This window comes from Epargyreus clarus, unplaced genomic scaffold (assembly GCF_041222505.1).
Source record: "Epargyreus clarus isolate Ecla_fem2 unplaced genomic scaffold, WU_Ecla_fem_2.2 ptg000015l, whole genome shotgun sequence".
Classification (NCBI taxonomy): Eukaryota; Metazoa; Arthropoda; class Insecta; order Lepidoptera; family Hesperiidae; genus Epargyreus; species Epargyreus clarus.
In genome coordinates, this window is record NW_027332223.1 from 11,648,449 (window position 1) to 11,660,915 (window position 12,467).

The window sequence follows — 12,467 nt, forward strand, 5'->3', positions numbered from 1 at the left end:
GGCAATAGTAGGATTATCGATGGTATAAAATATGGTAATACTTATTGATTGATGATCTGCAAGCGTATTTTCGTCCCTGATAACTTAAATATCGATAGCATTTTCGTCTATCGAAAAACAACAATACAAAAGGATCAATACTAACGATATATAATTTGTAAGGAACGAAAATACTATCGATATTCGATACTATTGTAAGCACAGCGGCTATCAAAGTTAAATAGTATCGAGACTATTTCAGATTCCTATTGCAATATATCGATACAATCCATGGTCCATGATGATCAGTTATCAATCTCGGGGCCCGAGTGTCCCGGTAGACAAATATATAGTAATAATAGACAGAGGGACTTCATATAATTGTAAAGGATATAGAGATTCAAGTTTCGAGGATAATGATATTTTATTCCTGATATAAATGAACATGGGGATCTCCATTAAACTATTCCCTAGGCAAGGGGTAAAAACGTCACGCAATGTAGCAGTCTTATTATTTATCAGCAAGTCTTATTAGGCTTGATAGTAATTTATGATGAATTTATCTGTTGTACAGATTGACTTTGACAGTTTTTGCTTACCTCTAATCTCTATGGTCACAAAAATAATTTTTGGTCTTTTGGAACAACCGAACAAAACGATTGCGCTTTTTCACGAAATATTTGTTGAATTGATTGTAATTCTTTAACCGAATTCTGTTTATGCTGTGTGCATATAAATATATTATTTTTAATTGTGAAAAGTGATACCTTAAGTTTATTATCTTGTATTAAGAGTGCATTGAACAATTCAGTTGTTATCATGTCCGTCGCTTTCGCGCCGCGAGGTAATCGGCCTCCATTGAGCCCTGCACAAATTCAAAAGATGTTGGACGAGAACGCCCATTTGATTCAAACTATTCAAGAATATCAATCAAAAGGCCAATTAATGGAATGCCACCAGTATCAGCAAGTCTTGCATAGGAATTTGGTCTATTTGGCCTCCGTGGCGGATGCTAGTCAGAATATACAGTCATTATTACCGGTAAATAGCTTTCGATAATCAGATATCATAATATTATAAATGAGAACGTATAAATTGATTGTTAAAAGCATAGAAATTTCAGTAACTATTGAGGAAATTGTATAAGTATTAATAATCTTGATTATAGGACATCTACAAATAACCTTTGAATAACAGTAGTATTTATAGAATATGAATAATATTTAATGTATTTCCAAAATAAAGACATCAATGTTATACCCTCACACAGTAATAAAGAATTGTATTTTAATGATTTACAGTTGTAAACCCACTATTTAAACCTTGAAATTTATTCAAAGTAAGAAGTAATTTTGGCTACCATTATTGTATGAATTCTGTGGTCTTCATTATCCTTTTTTGTATATTCTTCTGTATATTCTTTTTAGCCTCCACATCAGTTAGCTGCAGGAAATGTGCAACCTCAAGGACCTCTCAACCCTCCTTCAAGTGGAGCAGAAGTGCCAGGATCACCACAGCAACAGTATCGTCCCCCTTCTGGTGTTTCTACAACACCAACTAGACCAACTCAATCTTATGGTCAGCGACCATATGGACAAAATCAATATCAAGGCCAATACCAAGGTGCTCCCGGTGTTTATCCTCCACAAGGTGGTTATGGACCACCCGGCCAAGGGTATGGTCCTCCAAACCCAGCTCAACAACCACAAGGCTATGCCCCCAATTCTAATTATGGTCCTCCGATTACTACAGCACCTAATAATTATCCTCCATCTACACATCCTGGGCCGGGTTACCCGCCTGCATCTGCTCAACAGCCGTATGCTCCTCCTCCTGGTAGCCCTGCAGCTGCAGGCTCCCCATATCCTGTTCGTGGATCCAGTCAACCCCCTTACACTGGTAACTCTGCCTATCCTCCCCCACAATCAGCTGCCAATTACCCTAATGCTGGTGTGAGTACATATAATTCTACAACATCACAGCCTCAACCGTACCAATCGCAGCCATTCCCTAACACCACACCAACCTCTGCTTACAGCTCAACACCAATCTCACAACCAAACAGATCTCCACAACCTCCACCCAGTGGGTACACATCACAGAATCCACCCAGTTCAGGTTATGGTTCACCATCAGCACAATCCCCTACTTACAACACTAGTGCTCATGGCAATAATGGGCCACCAGCCACAGCTGCATCAGGAGGTCCCACTCAAGGGGGGCCAAGTGGACAGCAATATCCACCCTCGGGCCAACCATCCCCATATCCACCAGCTACACAACCACCATATTCAAATCCATCTTCGCAGCCAGGCAGTCCAGCACCATCTGTTTCGACTGCACCTCCACCACAAACTTCATATTCTCAAAACCCACAAAGCTACCCACCCGCTGGTGGTGCATATCCCCCACATGCCTATCAGCAAAGTTATCCTCCTGCACAATATCCTCCTTCTCCGTACCCGTATGCTCGTGCACCAGCTCCAGGTGCTCCACCACCCGGTGCACCACAACCTTATCCTGGATATGGCTTCCAGCCTCCAAATCAACAATAAATTTTAATCCATTATAATGTACTAGAATTTTGGATGTTTTACACATTCTTAGCTTTAAGGTCATTTAAATGCAAACATTAAACCCTCGGATGTTTTTTATAATTATCCTGCAGTACCTATCTGCTTAAGTCTATTGCTGTAAGTAATATTATGTCCCAGTCACATAATAGATTTTTTTTTCGCTACTAATTAATAAAAAAAATGATTTTACTCCCAAAATCTTCAAAAAGCTCAAAATAGAAATTTTTTCCATTAGTAGTGTATTGAGTATTTTAATCTGTATTGACTAAGACATTAGGTTCCTCTTAATTTTGATTTGTAATAGGATTTATTTACATTTTATGCAGTAATCTGACTTGTTTGTGTGTGTGCGTGTATAGTTAGAGACATAATAAATGCTCATGATATAGTTTAATTTTTATTTTATGTATTTTGCTCTAGTGTATAAGTCGTTTATTTTGACCTTATTAGAATGTAGAATAAGTTTTGCTAAAATAGAGATCTGGATGGAAGTCTGCAAAATTGTTAAAAAACGTAGTGGCCAATTGTAATAATTGGTATTATGCCACTGTAATGAAATGTAATGTAATGAAATAAAATGTAAATTTTAAAGCAAATTATTATTGCTTGAGATTACTACAATATTTTATGAATTGAAAAAGTTCTTGTATATAATTATTTCATGATGATAAATAAAATTGAGTGTGAAAATTAAGTTAAGAAATAAACAATAATAATGAATACTCCTGCTGTTTTATATTTAATTTTATATAGATAAACCTTAATTTTGTATACTATTGAGCAAGATAATTATACTTTGTAAGTCCCCATAATTGTACAACTCAGTTAAAAGTTAAGAAGGGTAAAGAAAACAGATTAAATCTTGATGCTATGTTTACTACTTTTAATTAAATTATAACTAATTTCATCTAAGAACTACCACTAATAAATAAATAGAAACTTAATCTTCATGCATTCATCTTCTTTAAATGCATAGATATGTTAGAAATGAAGATATGTTGGGAATGGTGGTTGCATATTCTGTTTCATCAAAGCTATATAAGTAAGATATGGCATGTGGTCTTCCAAGTACTCCGATTCGCAACATGTAGAGGACATTATGCGTTGTCTTAGAGAGAATTTTCACTTTACATTCTCTAAGAACATTTCCTTTTCATCGTCAGCTCCATGTTGCCAGGTCATTTATTAGTGGTGATATCTCTGTAGGAAGCAAGTATATCCTTGAATCCCCATCAATATGTAATCCCTTAGAATCTCCTGTGGATTCTGCAACAGTAAATATGATATTACAATTTTAATCAACAGCATTTAAATTGATATAATATATTAATTGAAACCTAATTGATAAGGCATAAATGACAGAGATTAAGAGAGGATAAGTAGTTAACTATTACCTGTTGGACATTATTCCCAACCTCTGGAAAAAGACAAAAAAATATATTCTTCGAGATAAACTAATATAGGAGAGAAATCCCGATGTAAAATGACGCGTATTTGTACATTGACCTGCGGAGTGTCCTGAAAATTAGAATAAAATAATTTAATAACGCGGGATTTTTTAACATGATTGAGAGTATTAATTAAAAAGCATGATATACCTTATTTTATCATCATGAACGCGTATTTTACTTTAAATTAATTGAAATCATCGTAAATAAATAAAAAAAAAAACACTTCGACGTGTTTATTTCATTTCGTTCAGACAATGGTACAAATAAGCAGCAAAAATAAACACAACAACTAGATAAGCTATGGAGAGTAGAGTAATCATTCAGACGATAAGTACAATGACTTATTTAGATAAATTAGTTTTAATATGCAGGATTTATAGCAATGTTCAGAAGAGACTTGACACACGGTAGGTACCGTCCGTTTTATCTCACTGGTTTTGCGCATGACTCCGACCGTATCGATCGATGTCCACTGTCGCGACTCGCGCATTGTTATTGTTGTATTCGTACTTGAGCGCGATAAATAAGGATCTGCGTGAAATGCGACACCTCGCCCGTAATTCACTTATTAGTTTAATGTATAATCTATGTTTAATACATTTCAAAAAATTAACAGCTATACTGTTGATAATAATCTTCAGGATTTATTAGCGATTTCCATACCGGTTACCGGTCTGATGCGCAGATGGTCCCGTCAGCAGTGTTGGGCAATATGTAATCTAACTACTAACTACGATTACAAACACAGACCATAGGCGAGAATCGAACTCACATTTTCGGGTTTTAACTCAGGTGCCTGTACAAGCAGTAGGTACTCTTATTCCACGTTTTATTACACTGCAAAATATAAGTCCATAGAATTCAAATAATCAGTAGTTATAACTACTAGATTGCAGCAATCAAATTAATAACTACATCATGTAGTTTGATTACTGTAGTTAAGTTATGTTACGATTAAAAGTAGTTAACTACAATGTAATCATAACTACATGTAGTTAACTACTTTTAATCGTAGTTAGTAACCAGATTACAAATTGTGGTTAACTACGCCCAACACTGTCCGTCAGTATATATTAAAGTTCGGGCAAGAAGGGTACCCTTGAGACCTTAATAATCCCTACCGCTCCCATATTGAAAATGCAGACGCGGCATATGAGAGACCGGTGGACATGAATTCCCATCTTAGCTACTAGTGTGTTGGTTTCCAGGTTCAATGTCCGGCCAGACCTGCCTAAATCGTGTATTTATATTTTTGTTCAGCGTCTAGGTATTTGTATATTCGCCTATGTATGTGTCCATGGCACTTACAACACAGGGAATCCCAGAGTGGGGCTGTGAGGGTAGAAAACATTTATAATTTGTCGCCGCCGAATTTGTCCACCGGCACCGTCACCGAACCGATATCGAAAACGATATTATTTCGGGCCGATTTTAATAACGTGACGGCGATAGTTTGTCCACCGCGACCGATATCGCCGGTTTAGTTTGTTCGGTGACGGTGGTGGTCAGCAATCGGCCTAAGTCGGGGCCTTGTATCGGTTTACAAGTATTATATTTTATGCTTGGAGGAAAGACATCCCTAAAATATATCTTTATATATATATATATATATATATATATTTCTTATGTGCGTGTGTATGTCACTGAACTCCTCCTAAACGACTGGACTGATTTTGATGAAATTTGTTGTGTGTGTTCAAGGGGACTTGAGAATGCTTTAGATTCACAACTTAGTCCGTGGGAAAAGGTTTTTTTAATTAATTTTTAATTCGTAAGTAGTTATAGAATCGGAAACTATGCATTTGATGCACGAGGGTTTGGGAGTTGGTAAGACCAATTTTCGACAGATGGCACCACTGTCATTCCAATGCAGGTACAAATTTTCCGTTTTATGTATGTCATATTATTTATTCAAAATGTGGGCGAAGTCGCGTGCACCACTAGTTTATTATAATTTATTATAAATTAGCTTGTCTGTCCTCCAAGTATCCTATGTGTACTCATTGAGGATGCCCATGCAATCTGTGCAGCTCTTGGAAGATTGTTCTTCTTTTGGAAAATTTCTTGGAAAATTCCTTACATAGGTTACTATATTTTGGTCCTTGTAGTCCCGGGACTAGAATAGGGCTACAGTATATCTCCTACCTGTCGTAAGAGGCGACTAAAAGGGAGTTTTCGCGGTTTGGGCGGCAAGAGTGGGGGCTAGAACCGTCCAGCAAGCAATCTCGGGAAGGACGACGGTATCTGCGATCGCATACCGTCGTAAACACCAATCGTGCGGGAGGAGCCAAAATGCTCCCCTCAGGGCAGAGCCCGATAGAGCCGTTGTGTGACGTCAGAGATCTTGGAGTTCTCCAACAAGCGCTGAGGACAGCCTCCGAGGGGTATTAGTGCGCTAAAAATCCCACATAACCCGGTTTCGCTCCCTACGACGTCGTAAATATTTTGAAGAAAAGATGGCTTGTGAACAATAAAAAAAAGCTTTTTGCTATACTCTTCGGTACTTACTCCAAAGCGGTGCTATATCGGAGGAGTATAGGTATTCTATGGCTATATTACCACAGAGTATATTATATTCATGATTATGAAACTGACAGTAGTGACAGTTCGAAATACAACATTTGTCTTGTACACAGAGCTATTTATTTGTAACATTTTTGCATGCAAATGAAGTGAAACAATATTTAATTGATATTTTTTAATAATGGCTTCAACCAATTTAAACGCACTACGCGATCTGTTTAGTAAAATAAGGTATAACGTGCATTTTTTTCACATAACCTCAATGATTTACAAAATATTACTATTTATTTTTATTTTCAGGATAGTACATACTACGATCAGGACGAAGACACATTATCAACCACCTAGATTTCGACCTCCTTATTGGTATATGCCGAAAGAAAGAGTTGTATGTATTTTACAAAATATACATCGCGTATTAAATATCGGGCTTATACCTCAATTACAAAATTAATATTAATCAACCTTTTCACAGATGAGTGAGGAAATATTATCGCAGGAAAATAAAGATTTCATTGAAGAAGTAAAACAGGATAAACTAAGTGTACAAACAAGTCTAGAATCCCCATTATCAAATGTTGATTTGCAAAACACCCCACAATGGAATCCACGTATTCGTCGCGTTGGACTCATTGCTCGTAAAATAGGGAACTACCCTTTATGGTCAAAAGATGGGAAGAGAATTCAAACCACCCTATTGCAGGTAATATTAGTTTATGACACCAAACTTTGTTATTGTTTATATTAAGTGTAATTCTATGTTTTCCAATTCCTGATAAAAAACTGCTTTGATGCTCTAGAAAACTATACATTTTTTTTAAATCCCCAGGTTGTTGACAACCATGTCATTAAATATATACCCCCAGAAGAATATAAACCAATGAAAGTAAAGTCAGTGAGGTGGCAAGAGAAACAAAGAAGTGGGTGCTTATTGGTTGGTTCAGAAACAATAGACCCCAGTACAGTTACTAAGGATTACTCTGGTATCTTCAGCAGTGTGGGCATGTTACCTAAGAAGCATCTATGTAGGTTTATGGTGTCCCCACAATCTTACTTGCCAACAGGGACACCACTGTATGCTACTCACTTTCGAGTGGGAGATTATGTAGATGTACGGGCTAAGACGTAAGTTTTTCATAACAATATTTAAATGTCTACAAAATTTCCATTATCACCTTTCTGATATGTCTTATTTTAAATTACCATAAATCAAGATACATATTCTAAAAATATTTTTTTTTTATTTCTACAGAATAGACAGAGGATTCCAAGGTGTTATGAAAAGATGGGGTTTTAAAGGTATGCCTGCCTCCCACGGTGTTACCAAAACTCATAGAAGACCAGGCAATATTGGAGCTGGAGGTGAAAAGGCGCGTGTCTGGCCTGGAACTAAAATGCCAGGACACATGGGCAATAGGTCTGTATAGTAATTGTACTTAGTAGCATAATTACAACCATATAAATAAAATAAAAAAAAGTTAAGGGTGAACAACCCTTATCACCTTGGGGGTATGAAAAATAGATAGTAGCCGATTCTCAGACCTACTGAATTTGCATATAAAATTTGGTGAAAATTGGTAAAGCTGTTTCGGAGGAGTATGGTAACTAATATTGTCACACGAGAATTTTATATATAAGACTTAGCTTTGAGTTCAGTATGCCTAGGTCTCTAATGCATTGGTAGTATGTAACCATTTTTCTTTAAAATATGTAACAAGTGTAATATATTATTTACAGGTGGAGGATATTACGTGGTGTTAAAATCCTGCGTATGAACACAAAGCATAATGTCCTTTGGATGATGGGTGTGGGAATACCTGGTGAAACAGGTGCCATGTGTTATTTGTATGATACAGTATTGCCATTAAGGAAACTGAAAACTGCACCACCATTTCCAACATCTTCCCCTTGTGATGATCTGCCATTGGAATATTATGATGATTTAATACACCCCTTCGAAGAGTCCACTATATCATTTGAAGAAGCATAAGAGTTTAAATTTATTCATTAACGGTGGATAAATTAAGTCAAAATAATTGTAATTTAATTTAAATAAGTAAAGACTTAGCCAAAATTAACGCCTTTTTTGTTGGTCCTTGTGTCCAAGCGTCGATAATCTATACTTCTATACTAATATTATAAAGAGGAAAACTTTGTTTGTTTTTTTGGTTGTAATGAATAGGCTCAAAAACTACTGGATCGATTTTAAAAACTCTTTCACCATTCGAAAGCTACATTATCCACGAGTAAGATATATATTTTATATGAAATATATTTGATAAATAAATTTGAGGCGGTACAAAGTTTGCCGGGTCAACTAGTGCAACATATACATATGTATTTCGTCAATTACAAACATTGCTATATTTTATAGTTTCATAAACTGTAATGTTTTAATCTTAAAATGATAAATAAATTTGAGGCGGTACAAAGTTTGCCGGGTCAACTAGTGCAACATATACATATGTATTTCGTCAATTACAAACATTGCTATATTTTATAGTTTCATAAACTGTAATGTTTTAATCTTAAAATACCTGAGACTTAAATCTGGTATTTAAGTTTTTTCGATGGCAGATGTTGTAAAACAATGGAGTATTATTTTTAATTAGAAAGATAGTCTGACGATCAAACTAAGCTTATAATTTAAAGTAAAAAGGTTCAAGTTAGGTAGGCCGCTCGCTCAACATCCTAAGCTTTTGGATGTCCATAATAATTCATAGACTACAATAATAACAGGAAAAAATGATTGGATACGGTGTCAACACTCAGTTTATGTCATAGTTTGACAGTTCACACTTCACATGTTCACATTCATAGATTAAATATACATAGTGACAAAAGTTTATTTACATTTCACAAGTGATAAGTGTTATGTTTTATTAAAACACTTCGTATGCGTTTAAAATTGAATTGGTTGGAATATAATCATGTTTAACTACCTAAAATTATTTGTATTATATGTGATAATTAAAATAAGCGATGGGTTTGAAATAAAATTACATGGACCCGGCCTACAGCCTCGAGAAATTGTAATGCCGGCTAGGTATTTTTACGTTAATTTAACTTCAGTTAACGAAAACTCGTGAGTATCCTAAAATAAGACAATATATCTTAAGATTTCTCTTATGTATTGAGAAGTTTAAAATCTCTGATGAAATTAAAAAAAAAAATGGAAATTTAAGTTATGGAATACGAGATAAGTTTAATCTGAATCCTGTTTGCAGATATTCTAAAGACATAGGTGACAAATTAGCTGTGGAGATAACAGGTCAGGGTAGCAAAGGACGAGACTGCCGCGTTTGGTCCAATGTGTTAAACAGAAAGGATGGCACTTTCATTGTGAGATACAAACTCTACGAAACGTGTCTCGACCTAGCTATAAATGTGTATTATAACAGCAAGCATATAAAAGGTTCCCCTTTCAAATTTGAAGGTAATTACAACTCTATTTATCTTTCATAGCTAGGCTTGGGGATCTACTCACTGCAGAAAGTATGCAACCATTCAAATTAAATGATAATTCATGAAAGATAAAATGAATTGGCTATACAAATAACTTTATTCCTTTTTAAACTCAATTTAAATATCACCAGTAGTAAACCTCGGCACAGGCTCATGTAGACATACGCACAATAGAATACTCATACTATATATTCATGCAGCAGGATTACTTCCTCTTATAACAATTATTATCAAATGAAAACAATGGAGTATGTATATTTATATGTTGTATGTTGGATTTCTATTTTATTAATTATTCATTCAATAAAATATTTTAACAGGTCCTATACAGGCAGACCAGTGTGTTTGTCCTGAGAAAGATTTTAATGCATGGCTGAACAAATATGGATGCACTCAATCTTATGACCAAATAAATAATGACCTAAAATCATTTGAGAATGTTGATATGAAAGAGCAAGTCAAAAAAATTGTTGAAAAATATCACAAGCCAGAGAGCACAAGTTTTTGTCACTATGTTATAAAAAACAATAAAATATACAGAGATTGCTATGGAAAACACATTGGATTTAATATGTTTGCTGATAATATTCTTCTATCATTGAGTAGAAAAGTAATGCTGCCAGATATGGAGCTAGTTATAAACTTAGGTGATTGGCCTCTAGTGCACAAGAGCTCTGAACCACTAGCAATATTCTCCTGGTGTGGCAGCACTGAATCTCGTGATATTGTTATGCCAACATACGATATTACTGAATCAGTGTTGGAAAATATGGGCAGGTAAATAATGTTACATATTGCAAAGTTTTACACCATAGTAAATTCAAATAAAGGTTTAAGTTTCACCCAAAAGTCCACAGGAGCCTCTATTTGATGTTATTGTTGTCATTTCATTTCATAATTTAAGGTATTTGTTCCTACCTCAATAAAATAAATCTTTCAAGTTTAAAACTATAGCCTCCAGGACAACAAAGACTTTTCATAGTTTTCAATTGCTGGCCTCTTTAAGGTTTCTAGTTTATATTTTAATTTTAGTATATCTTGTAACTGTATAACATAATTATACCAGATTTAGAATCTGTCCTACGCAACAAAATTAATTACGCATGTTTCGTACAGAAATTGGTACTTGCATATTCCTTTATAAAACTAATTATGTGTATGATTTCAGAGTAACATTAGACACATTATCAGTGCAAGGCGGTGTGGAGCGGAAATGGGCGGACAGAGAGCCGCGTGCGATATGGCGCGGCAGGGACTCCCGCCAAGAAAGATTAAAGCTAATTGACATAGCACGCGCTAACCCAGATCTCTTTAATGCTTCTCTGACCAATTTCTTTTTCTTCCGAGAAAAGGAAGCAGAATATGGCCCAAAGCAACCACATATATCGTTCTTTAAATTCTTTGATGTAAGTAAATTAACATTATTAGTTGATGACCTTATATGGCTTCTATAGTTGTGATAAAAAAAAACCTTTTCCTTACAGTATAAATATCAAATTAATGTGGATGGAACAGTGGCTGCCTATCGATTGCCTTACTTATTAACTGGTGGGGGCATGGTTTTGAAGCAGGACTCTCCATACTATGAACATTTCTATAGACAATTGGAACCATGGATACATTACGTACCAGTGGCTCGAGACCTATCAGACTTGAAAGATCGCGTAATTTGGGCGCGCGAGCACGACGAGGAAGCTTACCAAATAGCGAAAAACGCTTATAAATTCGGGAATGAGCATTTATTACCGCAGAATATTATTTGTTACCATGCTGTATTGTTTTCTGTAAGTTACTATTGTGATGCCCATGTTGTTATTGTTGTGTGAATTCACTTTTCTACAAGTAACTTTAATATGTTTTCTCTACAGGAATGGAGTAAGAAAATAAAAAGCGAAGTAAAAGTACATGAAAAAATGGAACATGTACCACAACCATCATTCTCTTGTGAATGTAATGACATGAATACCGGTAAAAAAACTCATGAAGAATTGTAGCATTTGTAGAATCTAGTCAAAATTAATAATAGTAGTGTTAGGAACAACTAGCATCAAGCTTTACTTAGATATGTAAAAATATTGTAGTTTAGTCGCAAGTAATAAATATAATCTAGTGAATATATTGCCAAGATCTGCTGATTATAAATCATAGGTTAAAAAGGTCCCCAAGTTAAATATAATTTCCATACATTTGATCGAGATTATATCGCATTTTACTTGTTTTAGTTATTTTAAGTAAATAAAAAATAAGACTACATTTATTGTTATTTTATACTAATTTTACATTGTCTTGTGTTTGTATCAGAATTAGGTTTTTATAAAAAGTAAACATTGTTTCCTAATTAATATAATTTTAATAATACAACGAACATGATACATAATGTTACATTCCATATCTCTGTTGCTAGCATTTATTTTTCTACAGATTATTAATAAAAACGAATAAATGTTATTATTTACAAATTTGCAACATGTCT

General features: G+C 34.9%; 3 protein-coding genes and 1 long non-coding RNA gene across 4 annotated transcripts; 3 read left to right on the forward strand and 1 right to left on the reverse strand.

Annotated features, from left to right (window-relative positions):
• Positions 1-580: 580 nt before the first annotated feature.
• Positions 581-3,277, forward strand: LOC140748084 (uncharacterized). Its single transcript, XM_073080787.1, has 2 exons — positions 581-1,020; positions 1,407-3,277. The coding sequence occupies exons 1-2, from the start codon at positions 799-801 to the stop codon at positions 2,532-2,534; spliced, it is 1,350 nt and encodes a 449-aa protein (XP_072936888.1). The 5' UTR covers positions 581-798; the 3' UTR covers positions 2,535-3,277.
• Positions 3,278-3,415: 138 nt separating this feature from the next.
• LOC140748085 (uncharacterized) lies at positions 3,416-4,657 on the reverse strand. Its single transcript, XR_012102919.1, has 3 exons — positions 4,154-4,657; positions 3,950-4,073; positions 3,416-3,821 (listed from the first exon to the last, which is right to left on the reverse strand). It is a non-coding gene; the product is annotated as an uncharacterized LOC140748085 (long non-coding RNA).
• Positions 4,658-6,600: 1,943 nt separating this feature from the next.
• mRpL3 (mitochondrial ribosomal protein L3) lies at positions 6,601-8,603 on the forward strand. Its single transcript, XM_073080788.1, has 6 exons — positions 6,601-6,760; positions 6,830-6,917; positions 7,005-7,232; positions 7,359-7,654; positions 7,782-7,946; positions 8,267-8,603. The coding sequence occupies exons 1-6, from the start codon at positions 6,711-6,713 to the stop codon at positions 8,517-8,519; spliced, it is 1,080 nt and encodes a 359-aa protein (XP_072936889.1). The 5' UTR covers positions 6,601-6,710; the 3' UTR covers positions 8,520-8,603.
• A 747-nt stretch (positions 8,604-9,350) lies between these two features.
• LOC140748088 (protein O-glucosyltransferase 2) lies at positions 9,351-12,460 on the forward strand. Its single transcript, XM_073080789.1, has 6 exons — positions 9,351-9,614; positions 9,757-9,965; positions 10,315-10,771; positions 11,163-11,400; positions 11,479-11,778; positions 11,863-12,460. The coding sequence occupies exons 1-6, from the start codon at positions 9,460-9,462 to the stop codon at positions 11,986-11,988; spliced, it is 1,485 nt and encodes a 494-aa protein (XP_072936890.1). The 5' UTR covers positions 9,351-9,459; the 3' UTR covers positions 11,989-12,460.
• Positions 12,461-12,467: the final 7 nt, after the last annotated feature.